At 37.4% G+C, this 13143-nt stretch overlaps 1 protein-coding gene across 10 annotated transcripts in view; it reads right to left on the minus strand.

The window, feature by feature from the left end:
- Osbpl6 (oxysterol binding protein like 6) overlaps nt 1–13143 on the minus strand; it is a 190143-nt gene that overhangs the window by 39076 nt on the left and 137924 nt on the right. For 4 of the 10 annotated variants that reach the window (XM_070020161.1, XM_070020163.1, XM_070020159.1 and 1 more), the window contains 3 exons: nt 11407–11510; nt 10783–10875; nt 6108–6182 (listed from right to left, as the gene is read on the minus strand). In XM_070020161.1, the coding sequence (XP_069876262.1) occupies nt 6108–6182; nt 10783–10875; nt 11407–11510 (272 nt within the window). The remainder of the gene's footprint in view (nt 1–6107; nt 6183–10782; nt 10876–11406; nt 11511–13143) is intronic. The other 6 variants (XM_070020192.1, XM_070020178.1, XM_070020183.1 and 3 more) reach the window with 3 other exon arrangements.

Here is a 13143-nt window from a genome sequence, read left to right on the forward strand (position 1 = left end):
AAAAGATCCCTCCTATTCTTTAAAATAATAGCGGCTGCTCTGATGTCTGGCTTAGAGACACTCAGTACTCATTTATTTTGCAGGTAGCTGGGCTGGGAAGGAATCTTGTTTCCCATAGTTGATTTAGAATTGACAGGACTCATTGGGTTTTCATGGTCAGAGAGAGATGGCTACAGAATGACAGGAAGAAGAAGACATAATCTTAGATTTATTTGAACTCTGAACTCCCACTTGTACCTGAAAAGTTACTGGCAGAAAATTGCAGGCTGAACTGGGATTTAGCTGCCCTTCTCTTATCAAAGTCAGGATACAGTTATATTCATTGTTCTCTAAGCCCGAAAAGGATCTTACTAAAAATGTAGCAATTCTGGACATGCATATAGAGAAAGTCTCCCTTTCTTCACGGCCATTAGAGAAAACAAAAATCAAGTTTAACAGCAAATATACAAATTTACTAAAATGTGTATTAGTAAATGGAATATATTATACAAATCACCGTAGTTTACCTTTGTGTGTTACATACAACTGATGTTCATATACATATATATATACGTATATGTATGTGTGTGTGTGTATATATATATATATATATATATATATATATATATATATATGGCTTATGAACTGGCCAATAATGAACAGCATTAGGTAGAAAAAGTCATATTACTATAGATTTTGCCAAATGGCTATTGGTGCCTTCCTTTGAAGGCTGACTCTGCACTAGGTTTGTTAGCTAGACACAAACACCTTTTTATCTCCTTTAAGAAGGTTCAACCTGACATTACAAATGATGTTGGACAACTATTCTCCTTGTGAGTGGAAATACCAATGCCTTTTGCAAGTCATGTCACTAATAACTTCTCCCTAAATCACTACATAGATGTTTATTCAGTTTCCTCAGGAACAATACGTTAGCTCCCACTAAAGCTGAGTTTTGAAATGTTTGAAATGATAATTCCTGCTCTCTATATAGTACACTGTACGGAGAAGAAACCAATACCTCTTCTGATGTGTGTATGTATGAGAGAAACACTTCATTTAATTTTTTGGCACTAAACCTGGTAATGGATTTGGTGAGTGGATTAAGAAGAGTCCCCTTCCTCTCCCTGACTCATTCCCTTTCTATGTCTGAAAGAAGTGGAGAGAAACAAAATATGTGGCCTAACAGGCAATTGAAGGGCAGTTGAGACTTAGTTTGAGAACCTTTTTTTGCTGTGGTTTTGCCTGGTGTAGAGTTATTTCTCTCAAAAGATATCTCTGGAACAAAGTAGGCATGAAGCTTTTCCAAAAGTTCACCTAAGTTAGGCATAAGAACAGGTGCTCTCCAAAGAATTTGGTATCTAGAGAGATCAAAGTCTGTATCGCATTTTCCGTGAGAGCCTCACTACTCTAGGGTGGGAGATGTCAACAGCTTCATTTTATCGGGCTCAAAACGTGTGCCTCTTCTAAATTTGGAATCCAGAACAGCAAGTAAGCCATCTAAGAACATGAAGCATCAGGATTCAGTAATTTGCTGGCATCCTGTTTAGGTTATTCTCATGATAACGATGAACTGAAGTCTTTTGGGGATACCTGGAAAGAAGTGGAACTTATGTGGAAGAACATCTGAAAATAAATGATGCCAATCTGGGAAAAGCAAGCAGTCTATATCCATCCCTATGGGAGGGACCTGGAGAATCCCTGGAAAGGTTAGTGGATATAAGGAAGTTGTGGGTAAAGACTTTGAATTAGAGATCTAGGTAGACCAGGAAGTATCCAGATTTAAGGATATGCTTCCTGATATAAGACACTAGAGGAATAGTAAGACAAAGAAACATGGGTGTTTGTTGAGGGAGACATAACGTGTTACTGGTCAGGGAAAAGGTTTTATGTGTACCCAGGAGACCTCAACACTCCTAGGACACACCTGGCTTGGGAGTCTCTTCTGAGTGTGTGGGAGGGGGGACAAGAGCTGAGAGAGGCTGCATAGGAGACTGTTAGGCACAACACACACACACACACACACACACACACACCTCTGTCCCTGAAACAATGGTACACACACACACACACACACACACCCCTCTGTCCCTGAAACAATGGTACACACACACACACATACACACACACACCTCTGTCCCTGAAACAATGGCACACACACACACACACACATACACACACACACCTCTGTCCCTGAAACAATGGCACACACACACACACACACACACACCTCTGTCCCTGAAACAATGGTACACACACACACATATACACACACACACACACACCTCTGTCCCTGAAACAATGGTACACACACACACACGCACACACACACACACACACCCCTCTGTCCCTGAAACAATGGTACACACACACACACACACACACACACACACCTCTGTCCCTGAAACAATGGTACACACACACACACACACACACACACCTCTGTCCCTGAAACAATGGTACACACACACACATACACATACACACACACCTCTGTCCCTGAAACAATGGTACACACACACACACACACACACACACACCTCTGTCCCTGAAACAATGGTACACACACACACACACACACACACACACACACCTCTGTCCCTGAAACAATGGTACACACACACACACACACCTCTGTCCCTGAAACAATGGTACACACACACACACACACACACACACACAGAACCCAGTAAGGGACCCACACCTGTCCCTGAAACAATGGTTCCTCTGCTCAATAGTGGGATCAGATGCTAAGAAAACTGTAAGCTACAAATGTACATTTTGAATATAATGGAATTTTAAATGAGCTATTAATACATAGATTGATTTTTTTTTATAGTCTACATGGAAAGGGACTTGGAACTTTCCATTCAAATTAAGGTCAGGCAGTTCCAGAATTTCTGACTGAAAATGTTTATATTGATACCTGTTTTGTTAAAAGAAAAAAGTGTGTCAAACAGATTATTTTGAGGAAATAACAAAATAAAATTGTGAATATGCATTGGGATGTATTAATTTGAGTATCTCTTCAGCCTAAGGGACTTATTTATTCATGTTTTATTCCTCAACTTGAGTATTATAGGATTTAAAATTTTAAGTCAGTGCTGGTTATAGTGGGAGCTGCCCACAGCCCTTTGTTGCTTTCTACCTGAGAATCCTAGTTGCTGGATTTGGGATTTTCTACTGTACTCAGGAAGGAAATACTTGAAGTCTGGTACTAATAACTGCAGTTTGGAATGGGGATGTTAGGAGATGCTCTTACCTTTTGTCTAAGAAGAAGTAAAGGGGGAAACCAAACCAAACCTGAATTGTGAATGGTACTGCTGGCTCTGCATTTTGCAGCATAAACATGGAAGGAAATGCACACAATGGGTCTCAGATAAATACTAACCTTACAGGATTTATTGAATCAAAGCAAAAAGTTCCTTGCTGTTAGTGTTTGTGTTATGTGTACAGGGACACTTTGGGAATACAGACTGCTTTGGGAGTCTCATAATTCTCCGCATGGGAGGGGTCAGTATATCCTTGATTCCAAACTCTTGTTCTGGGAGGTCTGTGTGAAGGGGCAGGCTGGCCACTCAGCTAGTGTTGAGGGTGTCAAAAATACATTTTTAAAAACACTTTGGTACACTTTCCTTTGGTGCAATTTCAGTTGCCTTATCACCTGAGGATCTGAAGAAAGCAAGTGACTAGGAATCATTTTTAAAACTCTTAAGTAAAAGACATCTAAGCAGGACAGGGCAGACTGGAACCTGGGTAACTTTAGTGTTAGGAGGGGGAAGGACTGGGAATAAAGAGGAACCACTGCAATAAAGAAACAGGAGCTGAGTTATTAGCACCAGGTCACTGGGGACAGGGGGTAGAACCTAGAAAACCAGCCATAGGTCCTGGTTATTGTTTTGCTTTGGAACAAAATCAAAGCTAGAGAGCTTAGAGGGTATAGAATAGTCATAGTTATTCCTGAAATATTAGCTTTCCTCATTGTATACCTCTAGGTTATTTTTATAACTTATTGTAACAGCTATGTTGGAATGTGACCATTAATGCTTTCATGTTTGAAAGCTTTTCTCTTTTGCCTTTAATTTAAAAATACAAAGCCATTGTATTCAGATAGGTGCTAGTTCTTCTTTATTATATTCAGTTTGTATTTACAATCTAAAATATGAAAATAGAAGAAACACAATTATTTCCCTTAATGTTGTCTTAGAAATTAATTATCTAAAAAGAAGTACTAGTATTTTCATAAGGTTATTCACCTTCCCTTTCCAGACTACTAATAAACATTTGGATGTCATAATTCTATAAATAAGTTTAAGAAGTATTTAACTGATTATGCAGGTCTATATTGTCAAATTTGTTATCACCTCTATGTCATGGACTTCATTCATCTGCCCTTGAATACATGCGTAAGGTATTCTTTCACTCTGAATGTTTACTGATTTGTTTGTTCAAAAGTTTACCAAACTGTAAATTTAAGAGTAGGTTCCCTAATAAACTCCAAGTCACTTATTATTTTAATAATCAAAAGCATTTCTGATCCTCAACCCAGCTTAACATTCATATGAAGCCAGAGTTGATTACTAATCACGAAGTAAGTAACCAATATCTCTGCACAAATAGCTAGTTTTCTACATTGCAACCCAAATCTCTGTTTTTAAGTAATGTCAGTCTTGAAATACACCTCAACTTTAAGAAGAGCTTGTTAATTCAATAAACATATGATAAACAAAAACACCCTGATTGCTATGAACACAAGAATGTGCATATTTTAAAGCTCACAGGATCTCATGATTAACTAAATGTTATGATTTACTTTTATTAAGCAAAAGTTTTTTGTTTTTTGGGTTTTTTTGTTGGTCATGGGGCTTGAACTCTGGGCTTGGGCACTGTCCTCAGCTCTTCAGCTCAAGGCAAGCACTCTACCACTTGACACACAGCACCACTTCTGGTTTTCTGGTGGTTAACTGGAGATAAGAGTCTCATGGACTTGCCTGCCCTGGCTGGCTTTGAATCATGATCCCCAGATCTCAGCCTCCTGAATAAGTAGGATTACAGGTGTGAGCCACCAGTACTTGGCAAAGCAAAACATTTTTATGTTCAAATACTCTGCCTAATCTTCTGTATGGACACTCACTGTTCTTTGTGTTACCTATACCAATATGTTCTCTATGTTCCTTATATTTACTCTATTTCCTTTCAGAGGAAAAACGACAACAAATCTTTCCAAATATGAATTAAACACCATGTGACTCTGGTTTTTTTTTAACATTCCCATTTGCACACTATTATTTTCTGATTTTCATATAAATATTCTTTCCAGAAAACAGTTTTCCTTTGCTAAGTATACCTTGGGCAGCCATTTTAAAATGGCATCAAAATTCATCTTCCCTTACCCTCAGTAGTTTCTTACATCCTACATAAGCAGTCAGACTGCTACAAAAAAAAAAAAACCCACAATTTTTTGTCTGTAGTAACATGACTTTTCTTACAAAGGCAAAAATCAGTAGATTCCAACATCAGTATGGCAAAAAAGAAAGAAAAAAACAGAGAGAGAGGGAAAGAAAGAGAGAGAGGAAGGAAGGAAGGAAGGAAGGAAGGAAGGAAGGAAGGAAGGAAGGAAGGAAGGAAGGAAGGAAGGAAAGAAGGAAGGAAGGAAGGAAGGAAAGAAAGAAGGAAGGAAGAAAGGGAGGAAGGAAAGAAGGAAGGAAGGAAGGGAGGAAGGAAGGAAGGAAGGGAGGGAGGGAAGAAAAGATAGAGAGAAAGAGAGAAAAAGAAAGAAAGAAAGACAGAAAGAGAGAGAGAGAGAGAGAGAGAGAGAGAGAGAGAGAGAGAGAGAGAAACTCCAACCACAGAGCACTATACTCAGTTTAGCAAACCTGTGTTGAGTTTAAACCATTTCTTACACTGACAAAAGTAAAGATCTGCACTGTGTATTTGTTCTCCAATATAAAAATGAATACCCGAGTCCAACTCCTGCCATTCAAAGACAGCCAGGTGGAAGCTGTTCCGACATAAGGGGGCTACAGCTGATGCCATCCCTCACGAGTGGCACTGTCAGAAGAGGGAGGTGACCTGTACACAGTTTCTCACTCTTATTAAACTTCCACTTGAGATTGAAATCCACTCACTGTTGTAGCCACTGCTGCCGCTAGCCTCTGCCGGCGCCGAGTTGTGCTGAACTGGCCCTTCGCAGGTGGCCCTTCCTGACAGTGAATGGGAGAAGAGAAGGGGGTAAAAACACAGGGTCAGGGGAGGGACAGGATGGGATATGGGAGGATGGAAGATAGTCAGACAAGGGAGAGTTTTTAACTGAAGTTGACTTGGTTTTCAAAAAATTCTTAGCATTGAAAAGAGCTCACAGGGGGGTATTCATGCCATGAGAAAGGTTCATTGTTCTCATGGCTGGCCGATCAAACACTGCAAGACTATTTATTGAGTACAATCTCTACCCCAAAAGGCTAAGAGTTGTGAATGTATGAATGGCCTGAGATTCTAAGGTAATGTGCACACTGTTTTTTTCAGTGATAACATGTTATATGAAGTAACAAGGCAAATACTAAAATTAACTAGTCATAATGGGAGGCCCCTGTGGGCCAAGCAGACTCTTCTCATTTCTTAATGCCCTACCCAAGAAAGCATGCTGGCTAGAACTCAGCATTAGACAGAGTGCTGGAATCTTCAAATTGAAGAATTTTCTAAGGAGGAAGCCAGCTCCCAAAAGGTGGCAGAGGACCCTCAAGTTCCTCGATGTGTGGAGAAAATGCCTGTACATTTAGCTACAAGAAATTCAAAGTACAGATTCATTTAGTGACTTGAACATATGCATTAGTTTTAGGGGAGTAATTCCAGAAATTTCTTTTATTCATTCCTTTCTCTCTCTGTCAGATGGAATTAAAGGGCATTTCCTTCTAACTACCCATATCTGATGGGGTTTGAAGCTTCCACATTGTAAGTGGTAGTTTTATTTTCAATTAACAGATGTATACTTTCTCACAATAATTCTAACAGTTTAGATTGAAAATGTTAGATGACTGCTTTTACCTGTCATTATGATAGAAAAATATTTAAATTGTTTTATCTCTAATTTTCCAAATTATATTCATATTTCTACTTCATTTTCACAAATCTTCTGCATGCAGAAGATTTGTTTTCCAGGAAGTTTTCTATAAAACTGTTTTCTAGGAAGTTTTCTATAAAAATCTCTTTATACTAAAACAAAGAACTCATTTTTACCATTCAGTATAATTTGAGGATGATGAAATTTGGGGTAGCTACATATGACTGGCAGATCACTTATCATTAATACATAGCTCTTACTATTTCTCATGCCCCCAACATCTAGTGGTCTAATATTTAATTTAACCTATTAATAACACAGGAAAGCTCTTTCTCTACAGCACACCTATAAAATCATTCCTTCCTTGGCCTCTTCTGCCTTATTGAAAACTCTAACTGTCAATGCATAATGTTATTGAGATTAACAGTACTCAAAAACTTGAAGTCTCTTTTCTGAGAGATAATCCCACGGACCCTTCTATCACTGTGTAAGTTATACTTGGATTCCTGAGGTCAACCACTCATATGTATGGTCACAAGTATGTCCATTTAGGTCTAGCACTTACCTTCGTATTCAGATCAAGAGCACAAGCTAACCAACCTATCCCAAAATAAGCATTTTGCATCCAGCATGACACATTCTTCACTTTCCTGAGGTCATTTTTTAAAAGACAGATTTATAGTGTAATTACTTTTAAACGACAACTTTAGTGACACAAGATCAATGACAATGGCAGTGACCACCACACAGTTTAGCTTTCATCATAGACAGCAGGTAACTAAGAGAGCACATAACCGAAGATGGGAAATGAGCTGTCACAACCGAAAAGCCTCTCAAGCTGGCTGTAGCAGTGATCACCAGGGAAAAGCAGATGAGAACAGATTCAAAACAGACAGCAGCCTCATTAGATGAAATTCCCAGAGTAAAAAGACAATTGCAGATAGGAAGGAAAAAGCAGTTATTAGGGTTTGGAGGGAGTAGTAGTGCTGTGTTCGATCTACTCGATTAAAAATGAATGCTATGATTATCTGCAGGCAAATTGCTACTAAGAAAGATAATGATGAGGGCCTTAGTTATTTCCACATAAGCTTATGGTTCTTTAGTAGGTTTGTGATGTTTGGAGTAATCTTTCTGTCACAGAGAATGAGCATCCCGAAGGCTTGTGAAAGCACAGAAGGTCCATGGATGATTCCAAATTCTATAGCATTTCAGGTCAGGCAGGGAAAAAAACTTAGGAGACTACCTCAACTAATGACTGGGTGTGGTGCCATAATCTGTTATGCCAGCTATGGGAGAAACAATAACTAGTAGCAATTGCCTAGGCCTGTCATCCCTAGAGATATGGGTAAAGTATAATTAGGATAAAAACCTAGCCTGTCCCAGACATAGAATGAGACCCTACCTCAAAAAATAATAAAAGGAAATAGAATGTAAGTGGCTTACACCTGTAATCCTAACTATTCAGGAGGCTGAGATCTGAGGATCAAGGTTTGAAGCCAGCCTGGGAGGGATAGTCCATGAGACTCTTATTTTCTATTAACCAGTAAAAAGCCAGAAGAGGTATGGAAGTGGGAGATCACTAGCCTTGAGGGAAAAAAAAAGCTCAGGGACAGTGCCTAAGCCCTGAGTTCCTGAATTCAAGCCCCAGGAAAAATCATGGCTCAAGTCACTAGCTTAGCAAGTCTAAGTTTCAGGTTAAGTCCTCAATACCACCAAATAAGCAGGAATAAATATATGCATATATATGCATATATGTATATGAATTACACAGGCCATTTTTGCCACCTCTAAGTAATACCAAAATGAAGCAAAATAGCATAAATAAAAATTTAAAAACAAACCACTCAAACATGTGGGAGGAATATAAATGGACAATATTCTCCTGCATTTTCAATGATTTATTATGATGACTCAGAAACATCTTCCTAACTTCTCTGCACATTTAGAAGTGCAGACTGTGTCTAGAAAGCATATTAACAGTTGTGTGGTTTCTTCCAGAAAGAAAATGGAACAATGTGAATTGTGATGGGCTTCCTAGCCACAGGAGTCAGCCGAAAGGCTCTGTGCTCAGACTTGCAGAGAGCCAATCTACCCATGAGAGCAACCAAGAGCAGGAATCTGTTCTGTGCCAAGCCTCACAAAAACAGACTGAGATAATACCTATTTGCAAATATTTATGTTCCTCTGAGGTTGCTTTCCTCTATTATTTAAAGGATCTGGCTTTTTTATTTATAAAAATGGTTCTTTTTTCCTGGCTATAAAAACCATATCATTATCGTTAAAACACATAAACAAACAACAAACAAACCAGGGCAATCATAAGCTCACAACAAATCAAACTTTTGCCAAAGGCTAATTTTAGCTAATTTTCTTGTAAAATTATTTGGCACTTTTGTCCTACAGAACTAATTTTATGAACAGGAGGGAAAGCAAGAAAATATAAACAAAAGAACACACAAAATTGTATTTGTAGGATATAGGTATTCTAAGTAAAAAATGTGGATTGTTAGTACTTAGGAAAATTTATTTTTAAATACATCAAATTAGCAAGCAAAGTAATAGTTTGTTATTTACACATTCAGAATTACAATGCAAAGACTTACTAAAGTAGTCAGAATTTGAGAATTATTTTGTTAACTATTCAGGAAAAAAACTGAAGCATTCTGAAAAGCAGTTCCTTTTACCTTTGTGTTATGATAAAACTTATTTATAGTAAAAAATGTTTAAGACCATTATAAGTATTATTTTGATTATTCAGGGAAAGAATCATTTATAATACACAACTAAGTTTACTAGTAGAGATTTTAGCTTAAGAAGATGATTTATCATATAAGAGGTTTTAGGCATTTACCATATTTTGGATCATTGCAATGTAATCACATTAAGAGGATCTTTAAAAATCCAGAACTACCTATTTCAAATAAAGAATTCATTTCAAGCAAATTTCAAGTAAATTCATCACAAGCCATTAAGACTTCAGATTTAAAATGATTGTTGCAGCTCAAATACTACTTATATTTGTTTGTAGAATCATAGAATTTCAAACTTGAAAGGGAATTAAGGGATCATTAAATTAACTCAATCACTTTACCCTGGAGCAAACAGAACTCCAGAAAATTGAGCAGAAGTACACGAAATTATACAGCCAGACAATCACAGCGAGTATGCTAGAACTTAGGGTTTATGGATTTCTTAATTTTTACCTATCAAGAAACAGAAAAAAAAACTCTGCATGAAATTCATCCATAAAAGTCTACTTTAATGTCTTGTATATGAGTGTTCATCAAAATCCACTAGATTTTTAGTTTAGACATAATATAACTTTATTTTATTTTATTTTAGTTTTTTTCTGGTCGTGGGGCCTGAACTCTGGGCCTGGACACTGTCCCTCAGCTCTTCAGCTCAAGGCTAGCACTCTACCACTTGAGCCTCAGTCCCACTTCCGGCTTTTTCTGCTTATGTGGTGCTGAGGAATGGAACCCAGGGCCTCATGCATGCAAGGCAAGCACTCTACCACTGAGCCACCTTCTCAGTCCCTAGACATAATATAACTTTAACTTTTATTTCAAAGTCTTTTCACTTATGTCCAAGTAAGTAAAATAGGATTTCCCATTATTTTAAATAATACAACTCTGTTTAAAAAAGCACAGGCTACTTACTCAATCTAACATCTCTGAACTGTTATATTAAAACTAATACTTTAAAAGTAATTGAAAACACAAAGGAAGGAAAAGTAAAAGCTGTACCTGCAGTTGTATTTTTGTATCTTTGCTGACACTTTTTGTTCTCCAGCGTCTTGTGACTCGCTTGTCTTTCTTTGAAATATCTACACAGTTAGCCTACGTTACACAAATAGTTAAAAGCAACAAAGGATTATTAAGTTCACACAGGTGATATACATACAAACAGCATAAGCAAGTTAGTAAGGAATCACTGTTAGAACCTTAAAGCAAATCAGCCAGGAGAGAAAGGCATCACATTAAAAGCCAAGACTATTACAACTTAGTTGTAAAAGATTTCTGATAGGCAAAATGCAAACAGGATTAGAGATTGTGAGCATCTTTACTACATGAAAAGGTAGCCAATTCTGAGAATGTCTGAATTTATATCTTCAAAGCAAACAGGGAAGAATAATCCAATATACCTCCAAAGCAGTTTGTACTGTATTTAAATGTTAAACATTTTTAAAAAGCATTGTAATTAATAGTGACACTGATTCAAAAATGCTAAGAATGGCTCCAGATTATAAATTAACCTATAAATTATGTTTCTTTTTAAGCATCATTTTGAATGTTCATAGAACAATCCAATGCAGATTAAAAATTATTTTCTTAAGTCTTTTTTAAAACCAGCAACAGTTATATGATTACCTGCATATCAGTAAAGTTAGGTGCTGACTGAGTTCTCTGAAGAATCTCCAAATTTTGCAGTAGTTTGCTAAGTTCCACAAGGTTTGACTGACAGTGTGCAAGATCTAATAAAAATCAGAAATTAAAACGTGAGAATTGGTCAAGAATGGAGGTGATGGTAATAAAAGTACTCCACATTATGGTAAACATAATTAGGCAGTCTCATGTTTATACTATGGTGATATTAGCAAGAGAAACAAAACAGACCCTTCTCTGGTTTATAACCATAAAAATTGTTCATTAGATGATCTCAAAGGTAATTCTTATAATTTATAACTCTTAGCACAGAACCATTAAAATCCCCAAATTATACATGATGGCCTTCCTTCCCTGAAGGTTTTGTCACCTGGGAAAAACACTCAAAGGGACTTAATAGTCTGTGGTTTTATTCTTAGAGGTTTGTCTACCTTTTCTTCTAGAACAGTTTAGAAGGTAGTTGTACAAAATTTGGATGGAGCCAAATTCAAGTTCAGAAAAACAGAAAGGAATACAGAATCAGTTACAATTTAGCTTACTAATAGTATTGCAATAAATGATTTATTAAAAAAAAGATGAAACATTGTATTATTCAATATTTTATCTCCTTAAAAAATGTGCTCCAAGGGCTGGGAAGGTGGCTCAGTGGTAGAGTGCTTGTCTTGCATGCCTGAGGCCCTGGGTTTGATTCCTCAGCACCACATAAGCAAAAAGAAAAAAGCCAGAAGTGGTGCTGTGGCTCAAGTGGTAGAGCGCTAGCCTTGAGCTGAAGAGGTGAGGGAAAGCGCCCAGGCCGAGTTCAGGCCCCACGACTGGACCAAAAAAAAAAAAAAAAAAAAGTGCTCCAAGAGCTAAGCAATTTTCCTGTAGTGTTGTAAGCTACATATGAACAGCCAAAATCTTAAAGCTTTAGAGTTATAAATCGGATACCTAATGGCTTCAATAAGATGATATGATATATCTTAGGAAATACAACCAATGAAAATAGTCTTACTTTTGAAATTAACAGATCTCAATATTAGGCGCTTTTCATGACAAATGACCAGTATATATTTCTTTTTTAAAGTGCTATAGGAGATTTAAGAGGTTCTTATGTCTTGAGTTCATCAGAACAGACTTAAAAGAGTGGACCTTTTTTTTTTCTTTCTGTGCCTGGAAACTTGAGAGAAAGTTTTCAGCAAAATGGGAAAGTCTGGAAGGGTAGAGAGGGCCCTGCAGGCCAGGAAGCACAGTCTGTCCAAAGGTATACACATTGTTCATGAAAGAGCAGTTCGGGTGAGTCTACAGAAGGCAAGGTTGAAAGGTGTGTAGAGTTAAAATGCCAGATTATGGGTTATTAAAGGCTGGGATATGCAGTTTGAATTAATGCTGCAGAGCCAATGGATAATAACTAAAGGGCTTTTTGTTTGCTTTCTTTTTGCACTGATAGTGGGCTTGAACTTAGGAATGCACTCTCCCTTGCTTTCTTGCTCATGGGTGACACTCTACCAGTTGAAACATGCCTTCCATCTAACTGAATGCTTTTGCATCAAAGCTATTTTTAATAACTAATAGTCTTAAGATAGCACTATGTAGTGGACAAAGAATTGGCTTTGGGGTTAGACAAATATGGGTTGGCTAGAATCCCAACCTCTCTATCAAGACAACTGTATAATTTTGGACAAATTTCTGAACCTTTATACATTTTACCTGGCTCATCCACAAAGTGGAGAAAGTAGTAAT

Source organism: Dipodomys merriami, unplaced genomic scaffold, assembly GCF_024711535.1.
Source record: "Dipodomys merriami isolate MVZ:Mamm:240054 unplaced genomic scaffold, mDipMer1.0.p SCAF_1, whole genome shotgun sequence".
Taxonomy (NCBI): domain Eukaryota; kingdom Metazoa; phylum Chordata; class Mammalia; order Rodentia; family Heteromyidae; genus Dipodomys; species Dipodomys merriami.